This window comes from Gouania willdenowi, chromosome 16, assembly GCF_900634775.1.
Source record: "Gouania willdenowi chromosome 16, fGouWil2.1, whole genome shotgun sequence".
Classification (NCBI taxonomy): domain Eukaryota; kingdom Metazoa; phylum Chordata; class Actinopteri; order Blenniiformes; family Gobiesocidae; genus Gouania; species Gouania willdenowi.
In genome coordinates, this window is record NC_041059.1 from 20,744,157 (window position 1) to 20,764,345 (window position 20,189).

General features: G+C 37.3%; 1 protein-coding gene across 2 annotated transcripts in view; it reads right to left on the reverse strand.

Annotated features, from left to right (window-relative positions):
• grb10b (growth factor receptor-bound protein 10b) overlaps positions 1-20,189 on the reverse strand; it is a 54,497-nt gene that overhangs the window by 16,845 nt on the left and 17,463 nt on the right. For both annotated transcript variants that reach the window (XM_028470265.1, XM_028470264.1), the window contains exons 4-5: positions 16,901-17,171; positions 14,025-14,169 (exon numbers count right to left, since the gene is read on the reverse strand). In XM_028470265.1, coding sequence (XP_028326066.1) covers positions 14,025-14,169; positions 16,901-17,171 — 416 coding nt within the window. The remainder of the gene's footprint in view (positions 1-14,024; positions 14,170-16,900; positions 17,172-20,189) is intronic.

Genomic DNA, 20,189 nt, shown 5'->3' on the forward strand with positions numbered 1-20,189 from the left:
ATGTGCACGCGCGCCCACACATAAATACAACCCCGCTTTTAGCTTGGATATTCTATACATCACTAAACAGACAAAAGCTTTGACACACCCTGTCTGGGAAAGGCAAGAACAGGTAGAAAATGTCCTTGAAGTTACAACTGTGATTTTTTTCCCCCTTGCTTTAGCAGGAAGTCGTGATGAGTATGTGACCCTGAAGTGAGGAAAATATGTAACTTCACAAAAAAATGTAATTCATTTTGGTTACACAACTTAACTTACTGAAGTAGGTAGTTTAGGGAAGGAATGGAGCATGAGGAAAGGCGGGAGCAGTCTGAATGTATGATTGAATATACAAGCAGTACATGTGGAGGTGAGTGTGGGATCAGAACAAACTAGGGACAGAAAAATGTAAGAAGTGAAAGAAAATTGAGTGGGAAGTAGAAGGACGCAAGACCGATGGAGAGCAAGAGGCACTGTCTTGTGACACACTGCAGCAGAATGTGGAGTATGAATGGTCCCTACTGTTAACAACATATCTGGCCTGTACAGCTGTCTCTCCCACCCACCCCCATTACTGACACTGCACACTCACACTACAGACAGACACACATACTCCCATGCCGACGTCACGATTTGTCAGCCAGCAAAGGGAAAGACCCGAGAACTTGGCACACATCACACATGGTGCAACAAGGATTCATACTCATTCAGTCCGTGTGGTAATTATTGGACCAGGTCAATGAGTTCAAGCAGAAAATGATAATTATTCTGAAAATATTAATTCTATTTTCTGAATAATGCTCTTATCACAATATCTTAGAAAACATTGGCCGTAAATATAATTAAAACATTCAGAATCAGATAAATCAAAGAGAGTATGCGCAATATTAGGAATTATCACTAATACTGTATAAAGGTGCCTCATTTTGCTCTTATTTGTTCAGCATTTAACCGGAAAAGATTAAAAGGCAGCTGTATTATGGCAAATTGAACCCCGGACAAATATAATGAGCCCAACAACAGTAATCAGAGATAATGATACTTTTCTAAGTGTTTAGGAAAACTAAAATAAATGCAGTAGTTGATGAAAGGTCAAAACAAGACAACTAATCGTTTGCAGCCTGTTAAGTTTTTCCAGGAGCACTTATGGTAGAAATATCCTCACTAAATATCCTGATCACACCCCAATAGTATTCTTGTCTTCAAGGTTTTCACGTTATTCTAAAGTGCTTTTTCCCCTTTCAAAAAAACATGTAAAATATGTTCACTCAAGTCTCTAGGTTCACCAAAGAATGAATGTGTATGGCCTTGCAACAGACTGATAATACATACTGAGTGACTCAACCTGAAAAGACTCCAGCTCATACACAAGCCACCCAAAGCTTGAATCAGAATCTAATCCACTGCAATATTGAAACTTGGAAGCAGAGCAGGGGATTTATTTTTTGTCACTGTCACTGGCGAGACACCAAAATAGTGATCAGATGAGTCCGATCAGATGAATCGGTGCATGACAAGTATCATCAATGAGGAAAATGTTTCTGACAAGAGCATCCAGTAATCTTGAATTTCTATCGTCAACAAATACTTTGGTGAAGAAAAAAAATGCGACAAGAAAATGAGGGAAGCAAAAAAACAGAATTAAAACTTGAACACTTTTTACAAGTCTTCGATTGAATGAGGCAAAACAGGGCCTTTTAACCTAAGCGATGACTCAGGGCTGATAACTACCCTGTGATGTAATCCTTCAGGGCGGGATAGACTAAAAGCTTCAGGCAAAACACACAAGTGTGCACACATTCACACAAGCATGCAAAAGCACACACACAGAATAAATAAATCAGCTCTCATGACGTAAACACTAAGAGTTGTTAAACCTGAACAAAAATTTATGGCCAGAATTTTTGAGAAAAATTAAGGTTAACAGGATCACTGCAGCACCTATGACGGTGTAAGTGTTTAAACAGTAGCAGGGGAAGGCTAACCACACTTTGAAACTGTCCCAAACAAATAGAATAATATTTTATTCAATATTAATAACTAGTAATAATTGGAAAGTCTTTCAGATCTTACTGTACTTTATGAGGACTTGTTTGTTTCCTACAGTGGTGCTAACATGCAATAAACTATAACAGGTATAATATTAAAGCTGCAACTATTTCCAGAAAAGAACTGCAATGATTAACATAATCGGTCAGATTTGGCTCCCAATCCTTTATTTTTCTGCAAACAAATGCACTCTATTTAGGCCCCGTGTCTGTGAGGCCATCCTGTGTGTGGTCTGAGCTGCCCCTGGAAGCTGACGTCTGGATTATGGGATAGAGACAAAAACTTGAATGAGGCTGGGACAATTGACCATCCTCACTCAACGCCTGTGGTCAGTAGGAAAGGGGGGAGGGGGGGGGGGCTGGTAGCCAAAAAGACTCTGCTGGCTCATGAGGAAGGAGACAGTGAACTGTCCCCCGTCGTCCAATTACTGTGTCAAATTAAGACCTGAAATCTGGGCTCAGTGGAGCAGAAGGAGGCAAAATGGGATTCAGTGGGCAGAGGACTGGACTGAATGATGGTGAAAGGGAGTGGTAAAGGGAGGAGAAGAAGGAAGATGGATGGATGATGATATATAAAGAAAATGTATATAGAGAGCTAGGAGGACAATTCTCCCAGTGCTCACAGACAATACAAAGCCGTGTACAGTGGCAGGTTGCCATCACTGCCAATGTTCAGCCATCCATCAGACCATAACAGTGCATATAGAGCAGTTAGTGAGCCCACAGAGCCTGTGCTGTCTTTAAACACTACAGTCTTTACACCCACTCACTTACAAAGTTGAACTTGGCAAACCGAGTCAGAACAACTCTGAAAAGCATTTCAGGTCATGCAGAAAAAAATGAAGGTCAGGTATTTGAAAACGTTACATACACGTGTAGCATTTATGAAAAGTGAACAAAAGGTGATGTAAGGTGAAACAGAGAATCCTAGATGTGTTCCAAACATAACCTGATGTTCTTCTTAAAGCTTTAAGATTTTCTACCAGTTCGCAATTATCCTGGAACAAATACCTTCCACAGAGGACTAACTGTCGGCGCACATTCCTAATTGTGCACCAGGGATGGTTGCCAGCAAACACTGGGCAACAAATGTACTTTCAGACCGTGGCGGATTTGACGCTATTGCCCAATTATGTTAGTAAGAAGAAAAGAAGGGGGAAAGAAGTTCTACTCCCAGTTTAAGTACTGGGGATAGTGCATTAAGGACAATCTAGTATGAATGAAACACATAACTCACTATTTCATAATGTCAATACTCAGGACAGAGAGTGTGGACCAGGAAATGAGAATAGAAGCTGGATTTAAAATAATATACACAAATATCAGAGGTCACTTCTTGACCTATAGGCCAAATATAAATGTAATTGAATAACTGTTAAGTAATTAGCATGGAAATTCTATAAAAACTGTAATTTACAATTTAATTAATAGCAAAACTGGCAAACCATGTTACAGTTTTATGGTTTACACAAACTTACAAATCATTAAAATATGTTTTATATCAAGTTTACCCGTCTCTTGAGGATCATTTCATTATTTGAGAAAAAAAAATGAAATTGAGGGGTATACAGACACAAAAAAGTGGTGGCAATATTTTCATTGATTAGGAAGCCTAACAAGGTAACCAAGAGATGAGAAACAAATTGGGTGATAGATAATATTTTTAGTGTATTTTACAGCTGATTAAAGACATGGTTCAAAACTGACCCATTATCATAAAATATGCTAACAGAAAGCTAACACAAGAAGAAGGTTAAGGTTTTTAGGGTTATTTATTAAAAGCTCAGTAATTGTAATTGCACTTTAGAAATTAAGAATGTAATTGTAATTGACTTTCAGAAAAAAAAAAAATCATAATTTTAATTGTAATTGGGAAAAAGGTTGAGCAACGACGCAATCGTAATAAAACATGTATAATTTAAGACATAATTGTATTTTTGAAATGTATTGACCCCAAACCTACTATAGGTACATGTGGGTGAAATGGCTTTGATTTGGGTTTGTTTGTGATGTAGTAAACCTGTGGGGTTTAAAAGTTACCTTATTGTCCTATTTTCTGTAAATGCTGTATCATGTCATGCTGTAATTAAGTGAAACCAGCAAACCTCCTCTTCTTACGGTTTAACAGGCTATATGACTCATTTCTTTAATTTGTCTTAGCAAAGAGTAATCATGACCTTTGATGTTCAATACATGTACGTCAAAGATTTATTTATTTTTTGGTCTGCACATGCTGTCGAAGGTCAACACTACAAGAAGTGTAATCTTTTTAAGACAGCAATATATGTTTTGTTATTGCAATTAAATAAATGTATTTATTTAACCAGCCCTCCCTAAGGAGGGTAAGAAACATTTTATTAAAGGGAGAATTTAAAACGAGAGGGCAGTGTACATCAAAGATAACAGAGAAGTCAATTAAAATATACAGTGGTACAACAGTTCTTAATGCAATCGTTTTCAGATTTTTCATTTAACCCCTTCATCTGATAGCTTTTCTTCATTTGACAGCAGCAGCAAAAGAAATGTGAGATGTCCTACTTTCCTGAGAGAGAGAGAGAGAGAGAGAGAGAGAGAGAGAGAGAGAGAGAGAGAGAGAGAGAGAGAGAGAGAGAGAGAGAGAGAGAGAGAGAGAGAGAGAGAGAGAGAGAGAGAGAGAGAGAGAGAGAGAGAGAGAGAGAGAGAGAGAGAGAGAGAGAGAGAGAGAGAGAGAGAGAGAGAGAGCTGACCTACATGAGTCCAACGGCTCTTTTCAGCTTTGACCAGATGCAACGGCTGCAGGCAGCAACACATTACATGCAACATGTGGACACATATCTAAACACATCTGCTTACACACAGCTCCTAAAATGCATTGGCAGATAAGCAGTTAAAAATCTAATTATTATTCTTATAAACATCATTTTAACAATCTTATTTTGGACTCTTGTCAAGCTCGGTCATGGATTTAATGCGAGTAAAAACCATTTCAATCACGCACGACGAGGGAAAGTCAGAACCATCAGGGATTCCCATTAGTCGTTGAAGTACGTAATGTGATCCTGCACATTTACGTGGGATAATTTGTGCCTTCTAATCTTACACTGCTTGTTTTCTAGAACAAGGAGCGAAGGACGGACCATTAACTGTGCATCATCACCGACACTTGGGTGGTCCCTTCACGTTTCCAAGGTTAGACATTTATTTCACTAAATTACAAACGGGGAAAAGATGAAACCGATTTTTAATTGTAACCATTACCTAATATAAAAGGTTATCATTTCTTAATCAACATTTTTTAATCCAAAAAAATAAAATAAAAATCCCCTCATCTACAGAAACTTTAGTTATGATGTTGCAGTGTATTACTGTATGACCAGTCTAGTGTGTTCCTTGGGCCTTTGGACCAATTACTTGCACTTCATTATGTAAGCATAAAATGAATTGTCCATTATTTGAACATAAAATTACTCGTCCATTATTGAGCTGATAGAGGATGCACTTTGTTTTGTATTTCTGAGAAAATTAAAAAATAGACAATGAAAAAAATAAAACATCAGTGAACAAAGAGGCAAACCTCACACATGTACAGATGCACCGTTAAGGTGGTCGAGGCACTTCTGGCAGGAAACTATAGAGCCAACAAAATAAATAAACTTCAATAGACGTCGATCTGATTCAAAGTTTTCAGACACTGTTGACTGCCTGTCCCAGAGCAGTACATTTGCTCCTTCTTTGACAAAAACGGCTCTATATTTTTATCTACCATATATGTATTCAAGTTGAATTTCTTTTTAAAGTGTTCTGAGGTTAGCATATCACAATTGTAAACTGAATTTGCATCAACAGATAGGTGTTCTATGTTGGAATATATTATACATATACAGTACACACACATTATTACACATTTTGTTCTTGTTGCTATATGTGTTTATAATAAAAAATATTTTCCCAATCAACTTGTTGTGCAGTTTACCTTGTAATACATTCCTTTTTGCCAAAAAAGCACTTCCTTAAAAAAATATTTTATGGAAATGTACAGTTTCTAAATGATTCCTCTAACAATATCTTAAAGTAATGTCAGGGTAAAATTGTTAGTTATGTTTATTAACATAATTAACAGTACTCAAGATTACTAACAGTAATCATCCTTGTGAAGTGTCCATCCAGATGTGTTCGAGTCTGATTGAGTTTGTGTGATTCAGTGGTAGTAGCGAATCATACCAGCAGGTTCAGACATGCTTCCATTTGGCAGCTTTGAATAAATATGAAGCTGAGACTTGAGATGTTCCACACACAAACCGCAACCTGTCTGGCTCTCCTCCAGCTCACATTTGTTCAATAGCAGCCAAACAAGTTGTATTTCACAGCAGTGTCTGCAGCAGATCAACTCAGTAGTTGCATGCAGTGTGTGTGTGTGTGTGTGTGTGTGTGTGTGTGTGTGTGTGTGTGTGTGTGTGTAGTGGCTCCTTGTGAAAGCGGAGCAAGGAAACAAATGGTGAGAAATGGTTACTATATGACTTGCATGCTCCCTTCCTATACCTCTGCCACAAAGAGCAAACAAGTAACTTGGCTTCTCTGTGTGTGGGTTGGTTTCCGTTCGCATGGTTGTGTATTAAATTAAGTTATACCCAGATTTCACAAAAGTGAAAAACTCAAGATCTCCTATCAATTTATGTTGACATCAGAAACAAGTCAAAACACACACACATTTACACTACATATACAGTACATATTAACGTCACTAGTCACTGTAGCTGTGTTTCCATTACCCTTGGAAATGCACAAAATCTAAATAGTGCATTAAAAACCAGTATTGGAAATACCAGAATTAAAAAAAAAACCCCACTAAAATATCACTTAAATGTTTTGACACTTTCATGAGGAGGTGTTTCAGAGGTTCCGATATTCAAATGTGTTACAAAAACGCCAAGGAACACTTTTACTGCAAATGCACGTCACAGAACGTGACGCGGTATGTGTCAACAGATGAGGGAACCGGGACATTTCCTAGCATTATACTTTAAAATAATTATTGCCACAATACACGTGAAACAACAAAGGAATACAGAGTGATATAAGGAGGTTTTGAGCGTCCGCCTTTCTGCAGCAAAATCTCGCGGGATGAGATTTCAAAGGAGTTACGAGGCTCCAGCCCAAAGCAACGTTCAATGGAAACACATTCAAAGCGCAATTTTAATTTAGAAATATCCCTTTTATTTTGCAAAACCTAGCTTGTGAATACAAAACACAAGTGCCTGTATGTGTGTGTTCCATATTAAAGTGGACTGGCTGCTGGAGGAGTGAGCCAGCACATTTCTAGACACTGTGTCACCTTTGATCTCAGCACACTGCTGCAGCTTGCAGAACACATCAGCACCACATTGAGAAACAGAGCCACTCACATATATAAGCAAACCATCCAACACTCTTGCAGATGCACGCATTTAAAGTATCCCCCGCTGGTGAAGACAGACAAATGTATGCTATAAAGCATGTGAACACCCAATACACAAAACAGAACCGCCCTACAAGCACACTTTGGCTTTTTAAATACACACAGCAATCCTGCACATGGTCACAGACGTTCCCACACATTGAGGCCAACATTTTGGGCATCAACAGCATTCCTTTCTGCTTTTACAGTGGAAAAATCTGTCCTTTGACCCAGACTACTTCCAGCATTTAGAAAAGGAGCAGCTAAGGAATGCCAGCATTCAGCCTGAAGAAAATGTGATGAAGAATGGACCAATGCCCTTTGTGTGGGAATCAGATGGGTCTCGTTTGCTGCTGGTTTCACGCTGTAGCTACTAGATACGTCTGTCCATCATCCATCTATACAAAAGGTAATTAGCAAAAAAAGGTTTGAGTCACAACTTTGTCTTTCTGGATAAACTAGCAGCATAGTAATGCCAATGCATCGGTAACTCAACTTTAAAACAAACTAAAGTGTGCGGACAAATAATCCTCATAACAACTGGTTATGATTGCTTTAGGTATATTGCAGAACAGTGCAACACAAATAAAGATCAAGCAAATATTAAAAAGCAGAAATGTATAATCTAATATAATAATAAGATGACAAGCGTTATATATATATATATAAATTATTATTTTTTTAAATAAAAATTAGAACACAACTGTTGCCACAGCTACAATGCCACTGATCAAATTGTTCCAGAAGATTCTTCAATAAACACCAAAAATTGCTTTTTTTTTTTCTTATTGATAAAGAATATTCACAAGAATAATGTCAATACCTAGAATGGAGTATGATTTAAATGCTGAAGTTTATGAAAAAAAAATAATGACGTTTTTTTGCCGACAATAAGCACCAATTTCCACTGGATGCGGCTCCGCTGCGTTACGTCACCGCTGCGTTACGTCACCGCCGCGCCACCAGAGCTGATAGGTTTCCACTTTAGCCTATGTGTTCATTTCCACCGGGTCCGCTGCGGTGCGTGTCTGCTCATTCCCAGCTGCGGTAGTCTGGTGCCCTCCGCCAGATATACGCAGGGCTTCTATTTCTGGCGGACACCGGAGCACGACGCATCAATCAGCACAGAGCAAATTAAGCTAAACAGGAATTTAAGCATGTATTTCACAATAAAATAGCCGGTTACTTTTCAAAATAAAACATTTCAGATTATATTTCAAGTAACTACATCACCAAAATGTCATGTGTAAAAACAAAATCACATTCACTATGTTGTTTCCTCTCATACTGTAAGTGCACTGTAAACTGCAGCAACTTTGATTTAGTTCATGTTTTACTGGTGCAGTTTTATCTCTTCTCTGTTGGCTGTTGATAAAAAATGTGGCTATGACAAATCCAGAGAGTCCAACCTTCTTGTTCTCCTTTGTTAGAAACACTGACCTGTTTATCTGCTTATTGTTGCATTTACAACACATACATTTAACGATTATATAAATATTGTAAGAACTGCTCTTACCCGGAGTGCAGCGTGGTTCACTCAAAACGCAACCGCTGGGGATCACCAAACGGCGGAACAAAAACCGGATCGGTGCCGTGGCGCAGCGGAGACGTATCCAGTGGAAACCCGGAGTAAGATGCAAACATGACACTAAAAAAGGTAAAATATGCTACTTTTCCACATATTTCACATGCTATAACAGGTACAACTAAATGTATTTTCATTTTGCTGAATCTTTTATAGGACAAATAGCTACTATGTTTTTTCCTTGTTTACCTTCAACTAATCTTGGTCCTAAATATCAGAGAACTGTAATTCCTGACTTTAGCCATTTGCTACTTAATTTGCAGTATGCTTCACACTTTTGAGTTGTTATAAAACATGGTGTATAATGGCATCATGTGTTTAATGTAACCAATGTGATTGCTAACATTGTTAGCAGATGTGTTTTAGTCTTGGGATTACATAAAATAAACATGTTAACTTTTGTTCAGCTTTTGGGTTTTTTCCCCACTTTTTTTCCTTCAATCTTGATCATTTCATATATGCCTCAAATACAAGTTTTTGCTTTTTGATCATTGTAAATAAAACCAGAGTTTAAATTGAACCACGTGGATACATTTGGGTAAACAATCCTGGATTAAAGTGCCTAATAAAGGGGTTACAACTAGAAAATAAATAAAAAAGCACAAGCTTCAGATTTCTTAATGTTGGCAGAGAACTAAGGTCCTATTTTCTGTCATTATGAGTGTAAACCCAACCTCTCCGGTTAGTCTGACACCATGCACTATTTTAGGCCTGTGACCTCATTGTGTGCAAATAAGTATCAAGAGAAAAGAATAGTTGCAAGGACTCGATACAGAACAGCTGAAGAGAGATTAGCAGGACATAATGTGACCTAAAAAGCATTGGCTTCAGGACTCAAGAAGATATGAAAGACTACAGAACCTGAATCTGTGACGATCCAGCTCAATTAAGAACACGAAATCCAACAGAATCTAGAAACTGTAGTGACAAAATCCTGAAGTCACCACAGTCACACAAGCAAGCAGATCTATCTCAGAAGAGAAATCAACTGGGTAAAAACTCAACTGGAAACAGATTGAAGTGCATTGATAGAAAAAAAAGAACATATATAATATTAAAAACTAGTAATCAATGGTAATGTGTTTAACTCGGTTTACAGTTAATGTTATTGTTAAACACACCCACATCTTTCCACTTAACATACTCTTTAAGCCTTTTGACCTTACAGCAAACCAAACGTGTGAACATGGGCACAATCCCAAAATTAATCCATTTACCGTATTTTTCGGACTATAAGGCGCACTTAAAATCCTTTAATTTTCTCAAAAATTGACAGTGCGCCTTATAATCAGGTGCACCTTATGTATGAAATGAATATGTCAAAATGTTTTAGTACAACTTTGGTAAACTATGAAGCTGCACTGCTTGATGGATTTTTGGCACTTTAGGGCTACCGTAGTCAGGCCCCTCGTGGAGTGATATGTACCTGTACTGTGCTTCAACATACTGAACTGAAAAAGTGAGTGTATTGTTCTGTATTTTATGTGTTAAACCTGAGCAATGTTGAGTTACTGTTAATGAGTTGAATAAGGTTTTACTTATCTGACTATTTTTGTTTCGCTTAATGCGTCTTAATAATAATAATAATAATAATAATAACAACAACAACAAACCGGTGCGCCTTATGTATGAAAATAGACCCAGTCAGACCCATTCATTGATAGTGCGCATTATAACCCGGTGCGCCTTACAGTCCAAAAAATACAATAAACCTAATCTTTACTCAAATAGACAACAAAATTAATACGAAATAAATCATATTAAACATCTTTAAGTACTGGTAACTCAGTACAAGGTTTTACAGTGACACAAGCTTCTACACATATGTAAAATAAGGAATAAAAAGGAATGCTTCATCATTAGGATAACCTTGAGTCAGATAAGGGCCAATTAAAATGAGCTGCAAGTCAATCATAATAATGTGAAAAACACTTTCTCTGTTTCAAAAACCTCATTCATTGTGGTTAGTTAGTATATTCAGGCATTTTAGAAGCTTTCTATCATGTTTTGTTAGTTTTATGTGGACAACTTAACTGTCTGCAAAAGCATTGGTCCCCAACCAGTGGGCTGCGGACTGGTCTGTGGACCATTTTTTAAGCACACTGCAAAGAAAGACTTACGTTTTAAAGTTATTTGTATTCACTGCCCTGGTGATAGTGTCGCGTGCAGCACCACGCATCGTACAGACACACAATCTCACTAGGACTAGACAATACAGTATATCAAGATTCAACATATATTGAGGTTTTTTTTGTATTTTGGCCATATAGAAAATTACAATATGGCCTACATCAATATATGGATTTTTTATAGCATATTTCGTTTCGTTCAAAACTTCTCAGAACAGCATGAAAAGCACAGTTAGATGGATTACTGAGTGCATCCTAGCCCAGACCTTCCCCTATAGAACTCACTCACACATTCATAAATGTGCCTGTGTGGCATTTTCAAACATTAACAAATTAAACCAGAATTATCTCTCTGGTAAGACTTTGAGTAACATTTTTATTATTTTTTTTAAAGATTCAAGATTTAGATCATATCTTGCAATTTTTGGCAAAAAACATTGAGAGATTAGTTTTACTCCACATCGCCCAGTCCGAGATGAGAGTCATTTAAACAAAAACAAGAAAACTAAAATGAAAATAAAATCTGAATTTGGAATAAAAAAATGAGAGGTTAAGATGTAAAGGTAAATGTTGCCATCATCCTGTATCTGTGTTTCAAATAATGAGATTTATATCATATGTCATCATTTTGAGAAATAATATCAAGATATGAGGTTTGGTCCATATCGCCCAGCCCTAACACACCTGAACACATTCAGATTGGACACGCACCAGCTACACCACATGTACACACACATGCATGCTTGCACACAAACACGTAATTCTAAGAATTGTGGGGGCCATTTGGAGACCAAAATTACATGTCATTGTGAGGATGAGCAGGGGCCATTTTAAAGGGGGTGGGGGGAGGGCAGAGTTCATCTCACAGCAAGCTTTGACCCTCCTGTGCCCCCTTATAACTAAAAAGAACGGCTAAAAATAACAGCTGGCAGGAAAAAAGAGATAAAGTTGGAGGAAAGTGAAGTAATCTACAATGGTATGACCGTGTCACACGTTCACAGCCACACTCTGCATCCTCCTGCAGGAAAGGGGCAAAGGGAAACTAAGAGCAGAGGAAAAGAAGTGTAAGATTCTGTCAGAAAGCGCTCGGAGGTTGGAAAATCCAGGTAACTAAACAGAGAAGCTTCTCAACAGCATGTTGACTGCCTTAGCTGGATGCTTGGAGCGCAGAGAGACGTGTATGAGGAGATATAGGCATGATGAGAAAACATGGAACAAAAAGAGCACACATGGTTTAAATGATTAAGGCTAGAGGTCATTGTGAGTGGGACCAATAATTTACCTTCTCACGATCCCACTTGTCAAAACCAAAACACCCACTCTTTCACTGATCTGAAGCACTCAACAGTAAACTGCATGTTTGCAAGTAAGCAGTGTCTCCACAGCCAGGCTCCAAAACTCTGTGTGTGTGTGTGTGTGTGTGTGTGTGTGTGTGTGTGTGTGTGTGTGTGTGTGTGTGTGTGTGTGTGTGTGTGTGTGTGTGTGTGTGTGTGTGTGTGTGTGTGTGTGTGTGTGTGTGTGTGTGTGTGTGTGTGTGTGTGTGTGTGTGTGTGGCTCCATGGACCTTTTTTTTTTTCATGCAAAGGTGTGGAATAGAATTTCCATCTAGGAATAGAGACAATGAGACATACTTTCCATTGCCATTGACAATAAACAGACACTGCCAGTGCAGTAAATAGTTTACACAACTCATTAGGCAAACAGACGGACACAAACACACGTGCGTTTGAAAGAAAAGGGCTCATAAAACAAAACATCATTAAACAAGTGTGTGCAATGCACATACACACAAGGAACTCACTTTTCCACAAACATTTTTGCAAATCCAACTTTAGAAAACTTTGAGCAGATAGTCAACAGTTTTATAGGTATAGTATTTTAAATTTGACACCTTTATAAATAAAAAAGGAAAATTCCAATTGTAATCTCAGTTTGCAGAGACATTGTAACAGATTTTTGAATATTTAGCACACATGGCCACTATATGGGTCAGTACATATCTCTATACAAAGGTCATCATTAATGAGTTGAACATTTATCCATTATAAAACAGCCAGTATTAAAGGCCTACAAAAACTTTTTTTTATTATTATTATTTTGGTCCAGATGGAAAAGCCAAAACATTTTTTGGCATTTATTGTTGTAACAGCTAATTGGGTGTTTTATGATGAGACGCAGCAAACACAGCAGGTCATGTCAAAGTCCAACTTGTGTTTTTGCTTTAAATGACTCGACTGGAACTGCAGCCTCTGATCTCGCGCCGTAACTCAGACCAAAACAGACCCTGATTGTAGCCAGGGATAGTATTTATGAGAACCATCCCACCCCCACATTACTGTAAACTGGTATGTTACTGTAACCAGTATTAACTGGTTTCATATGAAGACTTTTAACAGTGATGACTGGGAGAACTTTGACTTCCAAGAAACGACGGACAAGTCTTGAAAATATACACACACACACGCACGCACAAACTATTATTGGAAGCACACATGCATTCTACAATATGGTACAATTGCATGCAGGCTGCAGTTTTACTCAAAACAGGGGAAAAAAAAAAAAAAAAAAAAAAAAATCAGAAATGTCACACATGGTGCACCAATAAATACGGATATTTTATTAAAAATAAAACTGCTTGTGCATCACCCTGAGTGAGATACATGAGTTGTGTTTATTGATTTTTAAACCAACTTTTAAAGAAAAGAAACAGAAAGACTCAATTCAAATTGGGCCATTCGTGTCTCAAAGTATTAGAAATATTAATATTACAATTATTCACCTGAATATTGTACAAATTGTGGAGGACATTAATTAATAAACCCACCGACCCCTCTTTTAAATTAAGGAATGTATTGTATATTATGACTTACATAGATTTCTGCAGAAGGTTCTCCAGGAGGTAGAGAGCCCGGGCTGAGGACTGGTGAGCTCGCTGGGCTACAGAGCTCAGGGAAAGGGTTGGGGATGGCTGGGAGAGATGATGTCCTCAGCTGCTGCTCCTGTTCCTGCAACCTCCTGAACAACACAAAAAACCCAACAAATAAACATCGTACTATAGCATACCATCACGTCAGCAGTAGTAGAGCTCTAACCAGGGTTGGGCTTAATTAGAATCTTGATTATATTTGGGAAAAATCTGTTGCTGTTGTAATCATTATTGAATTGTAATTGAGTTCAGATAATTGACTTTGTAATTGAAATAGTTGTGGAAATTCTATAAAAACCGTCAATTACAAGGTAATTAAACAATTTTTCCCACTACCTGTCAGTTCTCTTCAAGATCATTTTACAATTTAAAAATAATTAAACTCTAGGGGTATATTGACAGAGAAAAGGCTCAAAGGCCCACAAAAAATATTAATACCAATATTTTCATTGATTATGAAGCTGAACAAGGTAACCAAGAGATGAGAAACAAATTAGATCATATTTTCTAATGTATTTTACAGCTGATTTAAGAGACGCTAACAGAAAGCTAAAACAAAAAGGTTACATTTTCTGGGCTTATTTATTAAAGGCTCAGTAATTGTGATTAATTGTAATTGAACTTTAGTAATTGAGAACTTAAATGTAATTTACTTTCAGGGGAAAACAACAATTGCAATTTGAAAAAAATGCTGGTCACTGTCATCACAATGGAGTTGTAATTGAACATGGATAATTGAAGCCCTGACTCGAACTATCAACCCTGTTTTGCTCAACATTTCAACAACAACAACAACAACAACAACAAAGAGAAATGAAACCTAGTGACCTTAAAAAGCCTCTTTTAATATGAAATGGGAAAACTTTGTATGGACCGCTGCTTTTCAATGAGCAGAAGACCATATTAAATACGCACTGCTCTGCACGATCTGCTCCTAATGAAGACACTGCCAATGAGAGAAGAAGAGCACAGACACTCACAGCCTGGTGGATAATTTTTGCAATATTTATAGCACATGAATATTGAATTAGGAGATCACTTTAAAGCTTAGTTTTTGAATCCAACAAAAAGCAGCTGAGGCTACAAATCATGATTTGACATCTGATTATAACAATTTTGAGGGAATGATCCTAAAAATAAAGGGCACAGCAGTATGCAGATTTTGAATGCAACAGCATCGCTTTACAAGAGCATTCGTCTCTTTTTCCCTTTCTGTCAAACTCAGGCGCTCTGCAGAACCCAGTGAGTTCAAAAGGGAACGAGGCTTTTGAAGTCCTCCCATCTGAGCGCGAGCACAGGGTTATCCAGAGGTCAGCCCTGAATAATAAGAACTTCAGGGCCTGCATCTGTGCCAGTGTGTGTTTGAGAGAAAGAGCTCATAAGACAGAATACTCCATTACCTGATCCTGCCGCTGTTTCTGTCATATAGTCAAAAAGCAAGTAATGGGAGCTGACACCCGCTCCACTTTGAACGTGTGCGTGTGTGCGTGTGCGTGTGTGTGTACTGCAATTATGCAGCTGTTGCATGTGTGTGTATGTGTGAAAGCACGCCCATTATTCCAAAGCAGCCTTAAGGAGGATGTGCGTTGGTATGCTTTGAATTGAAAAAGACGTATGCAGCAAATAAATGAGAATTTTTACTTCTCCTTCCATGTTCGTTGAGTATCAGGCAAAGGAGACGAGACAAGAAGGCGTGGGTCACTGAGGGGCTACGGGCCATGAGAGGGGAGCTAAAGTTATGCCAATTATATACAGGGAGTAGAAGGAAGATAAATGTACAAAAGGAAGTTTTCTTTTTACCTGGAAAGAGAGTTTCACTATGGGGAGTACATTAAGAGTTATCTCTGTGAGGTACGAACGCGCCACAACTTAAGTTCAGTTTCAATGTTTTGTACTGATTTTTCTTTTCCAAGTTGAAAGCTTCTTTTATACAGGTGCCTGAGGGCATTAGTTGCTGCTTTGATTTGAATGTTTCTCTCTCACTGTAAGCTCATAGCTTAGAATTGTTTTAATTCTAAATATATTAGTTATATTAAATATTTTTCATTTAGTCTACGTCGTTTATTATTTTTTTTTAATGATTCATTATTTTATTTTCAAATAAAAACCATAGAAACCCTTAAATCATGTGCAAGCATCATTATGAGGGTATCAATACATTCCATTAACACAGACAAAGAAAGAAAGAACAAAATAAATAAATAAATAAATAAGTGTATTACTATTTTTAAAAAACCTCAGTTTAAAATTGTTTTAATTGTAATATATTATTTATTTTATATATTTTAATTTAGTCCATGTCATTTATTATTTCTGCAGCTGCTATCGTCCATATACTCGTATAATAATTTTATTCAATTTGCAACATATAAAATGACAAACGAACATAAACGATAGAAAACAAAATATTCTGGTTTATTTTTCCATTAATTTTGTTACAAACATAAATGATAAAAAAGAAAATATTCCGGTCTATTTTTTTCCATTACTTTTTGTTTTGAACGATCATAAACGATGAAAAAAAATACATATGTATATGCACTGTACGTTTGTATAGTATTCTTACATAATGAAAAACCAAATGTGAAGTTTAAAATGTTATTTTGTGAAGGAGGGGTAGGCACCTATAAGTTCCTTGAACTTCTGCCTACTACTTTTGAGCACTTTCTCCTTTGAATACGTGTTACGTATTGTACATAAACTGTGTTTTTTATGTTGCTCAAATAAATAGATACACACATTTCTCAATTAGTTAGGATTAAATTGCTGGTACTAGTAGTCAAAATTGCAACCTTTAAACAAAGCATGGCATGTGTCTACCTGACAGCAAGGATGTGCATTGGCTGCGACCTCCGGAGGACGGCCTGGGGCGAGTCTGTAGATGGAGAAGAGAGGGCTGGCTCCGGGGAAAGGTGATTTAGCACGTGCGGACCCTGTCTTGGTAGGTTGTGATGATGATGATGTGAGGATGTGGCCTGTCCATTGGGTAGTAATGGGGTCGACTCAATGGGTTGACCACTGCAGGAGGAGTACAGGCTCTCCAAAGAGGAGTTCATGTCATTCACCAGGGCCTCCAAGTCGACATCATCCTCTAGAAGAAAAAGGGAGAACAGAGAGACATCCTGAAGTCATTGCTCTAAGAAAGGCAGTGAAACAGATGGATGATGATGAAGCTGGATATAAGTAAGGGTACAAAAGGGTCATTTCACAAATGGCCCACACACTTCAGTCTCAATAAATGTTTTCTGTATCTTCAGAAGCTATCATATTCTTCCATCATGAGAAGCTGTACCTCAAAAAGTATGAATCTGAACCCCCCCCCCCCTCCCAAAAAAAGAAAATAGTTTTTCTATGTTTTATGTTGCTAGTGAAAAACTAATACAAAAATAAATTATTATAAGACACAGAGGCAAACAATTGTCAATAGTAAGTGGTAAAATAACCCAATGTTGGGGTCCAAAATAAAAATGAAGTTGCAAAATGAAAAATTGTTTAATATTCCAAGAAAGAGTCATCTTTACTCTATCAATTAAAACAGTAAAACAGAAATCAGATTGTTTCTTACATTCCCACATGCAGTTATAGACCAATGAAAAGAGTAAAGAAAAAAAAAAGTATGCATATGTCTCACTAATCAGTGATTTAAACGCTCTATGTACATAGCCTAAAGCTGATCAAATTACAAGGAGCTGAGGCATATGGGATGTTGTTTACTGAAGGCCTAAACATGTTGAAGCCCAAAATCCCGAAAAACATTTTTCATTTTTCCAACTTTGAGGGGTTAGAATGTCCACCACGTAGAATGTATAGCAGATATGTTTGTATATTCTGAGAGAGTAGGTGGAGTTGTATTAGTATACCAAATTTAACTTTCCTATGTGGTGTCATTTCTTAGACATTGGAAACTGAAAATGGAAGAAAAAAAAAAGGACGCATGAAAATCGACATATCCCCTCACTAAATTATCTAGCTCTCAAAAAGTATAAATGCAACCAAACTAAAATGTTACAGTGTGCCTATTGAATTAATATTGAACAATTGGTAAACATGTCAGAATTTGTTGCGCATGGGATGTACTGAAAATTAAGTTAAAATGACCCAAAAGCAAAACATACTCGTTACTCTTTGAGCGTAACATTTAAAAGCCAATTTGAACAATCAATCAACCCAATCCAGATTTGTATGACGCGGTACGAGGCGCTACTAAGCAAGTCCTAATCTCTGTGGGTACCAGGTACAAGCACAAACCTGCCCATTCTTCTCACCAACACGCACCACTTCAATTTACACTGTAAGCAGCTCCTGCTCCAAATTCGCCAACATTTTTTCCCTGCATTCAGCATTAAAGGTCTTTAAATGAGGCATGAGGAATTCTTTTCGGAGATGGCAACCATCCCAAAAGCCCGGGTGAAAACTTCTTTCTGCATTTAAATTCATGAGATGAATATTTCAACAGAGTCCAGAAGCATGTTGTATCAAAGTCTGCAGTGAGCTCAGCTCAGATAACCCTCATCTAATTGCTTCACGCAGTGAAAGTTTTATCATTTGAGTGAAAAACAAGCTTAACTTTGCTCTTTTTAAATTACAATCTGCACCGGGGACTCATCTCAAAGGAACAAGTTTGGACTCAAGAAGAAACTTGTTTCATGAATTCATCATCAAGTCTCAGGCTCTGCCACTAGGGGGAGACAACAAATAAATGTAAGTGGTTGAACAGCTCTGCCAACAAAACCTTACCAATCTTGAGACAAAGTAATGCCCTTATAAATCACAAAAAAACTAAAATACAATAGAATTATTATATCCTAACCATCAAGCTGCTTTATATAAATACATGTATACACAATATATAAGGGTTATATTATGCATTTTCTATTGCATTCAAGGTCTTTTTGCGTTACTACAACATGAACAGGTTATTCAAATGATGATTTCAACTCTGTGCAGTGATACTATAATACTTGGCTATTCTATTTTTTTTTTTTTTTTTTTTTACAAATTGCAGAATCTAGATTTCTTTTTTTATTGTTTCAGTGGCAACTGCATCTATTGTTCTTATTAGAGCCTCGTAGCTCTTGCTCTACCTGATACAAAAAGCATAATTCTGAGTGCCTTTGCTGTCTGAATAAGTCACTCCTGTTAGGACAGTTAGACTGTGCCCCCGATGGAGTGTCACACCATCAGGGGCACAGTCAAGTTACAGTTACAAACAGGATCAACATTTTAAGCTTTCAATAAGCATGTACCATATTTATTTTATTTTTTTTTAGATTAAATCTTAGAATAACCAAACACTAAATATCTGTGTACCAGGTCGGATCACGGCTAGTATCTCATTCTTACCTTTGAAAAACGTGTTAGGTGCCTGTGATACACAAATGGTTAATCTGGAGGTATTTATAGTGACAGGTAAGATGGAGCAGGTACATATAAATAGCCTGGAGAACTAAACCCCTGCATGCCACAGGGTGCACATAGGTGCAAACTTGTCTGAAGAAGGGGGGAAACAAGTACAGCAAAGCAATATGCAGAAAACTAAAATATAATGGTATTTCTTATGGATGTATTGAAGAAATTATTCACATACTAGAAAGCTAAAAAGACCGCACACTTCCTTGTATAAGTTGCCATTTTTGCTTAGCGGGTTATTTATTCTTCTGAAGGACGTCATTATTTTTGTTTGGCTCAAGCAAAAAATGTGTCTACTGTCTACACACACAAGTGATAGAACAAGTACATGCACTCAAGTACAGGTAGAAGTATAAGTACAGGTACGTACACACGAGTATGAGTACTAGTAGGACTATGAGTACACACGTACAAGTAGAAGTACACGCACACAAATACAAGTATAAGGACAAGTACACATGCACCAGTACCGGTAAGAGTACAAGTACAGGTATGAGTAGACGTACACAAGTACAAGAACATGTCAAAGTATGTGGACAAGTAAGAGTATAAGTATGATTAAATGTGCACAAGTAAAGATATGAGTAGAAGTACACAAGCACAAGTAAAAGAACAAGTTAAAGTATGTGTATAAGTATAAGTATGATTAAACATGCACAAGTAGAGGTAGGAGTAGAAGTACACCTCCTGACTGGGAGGA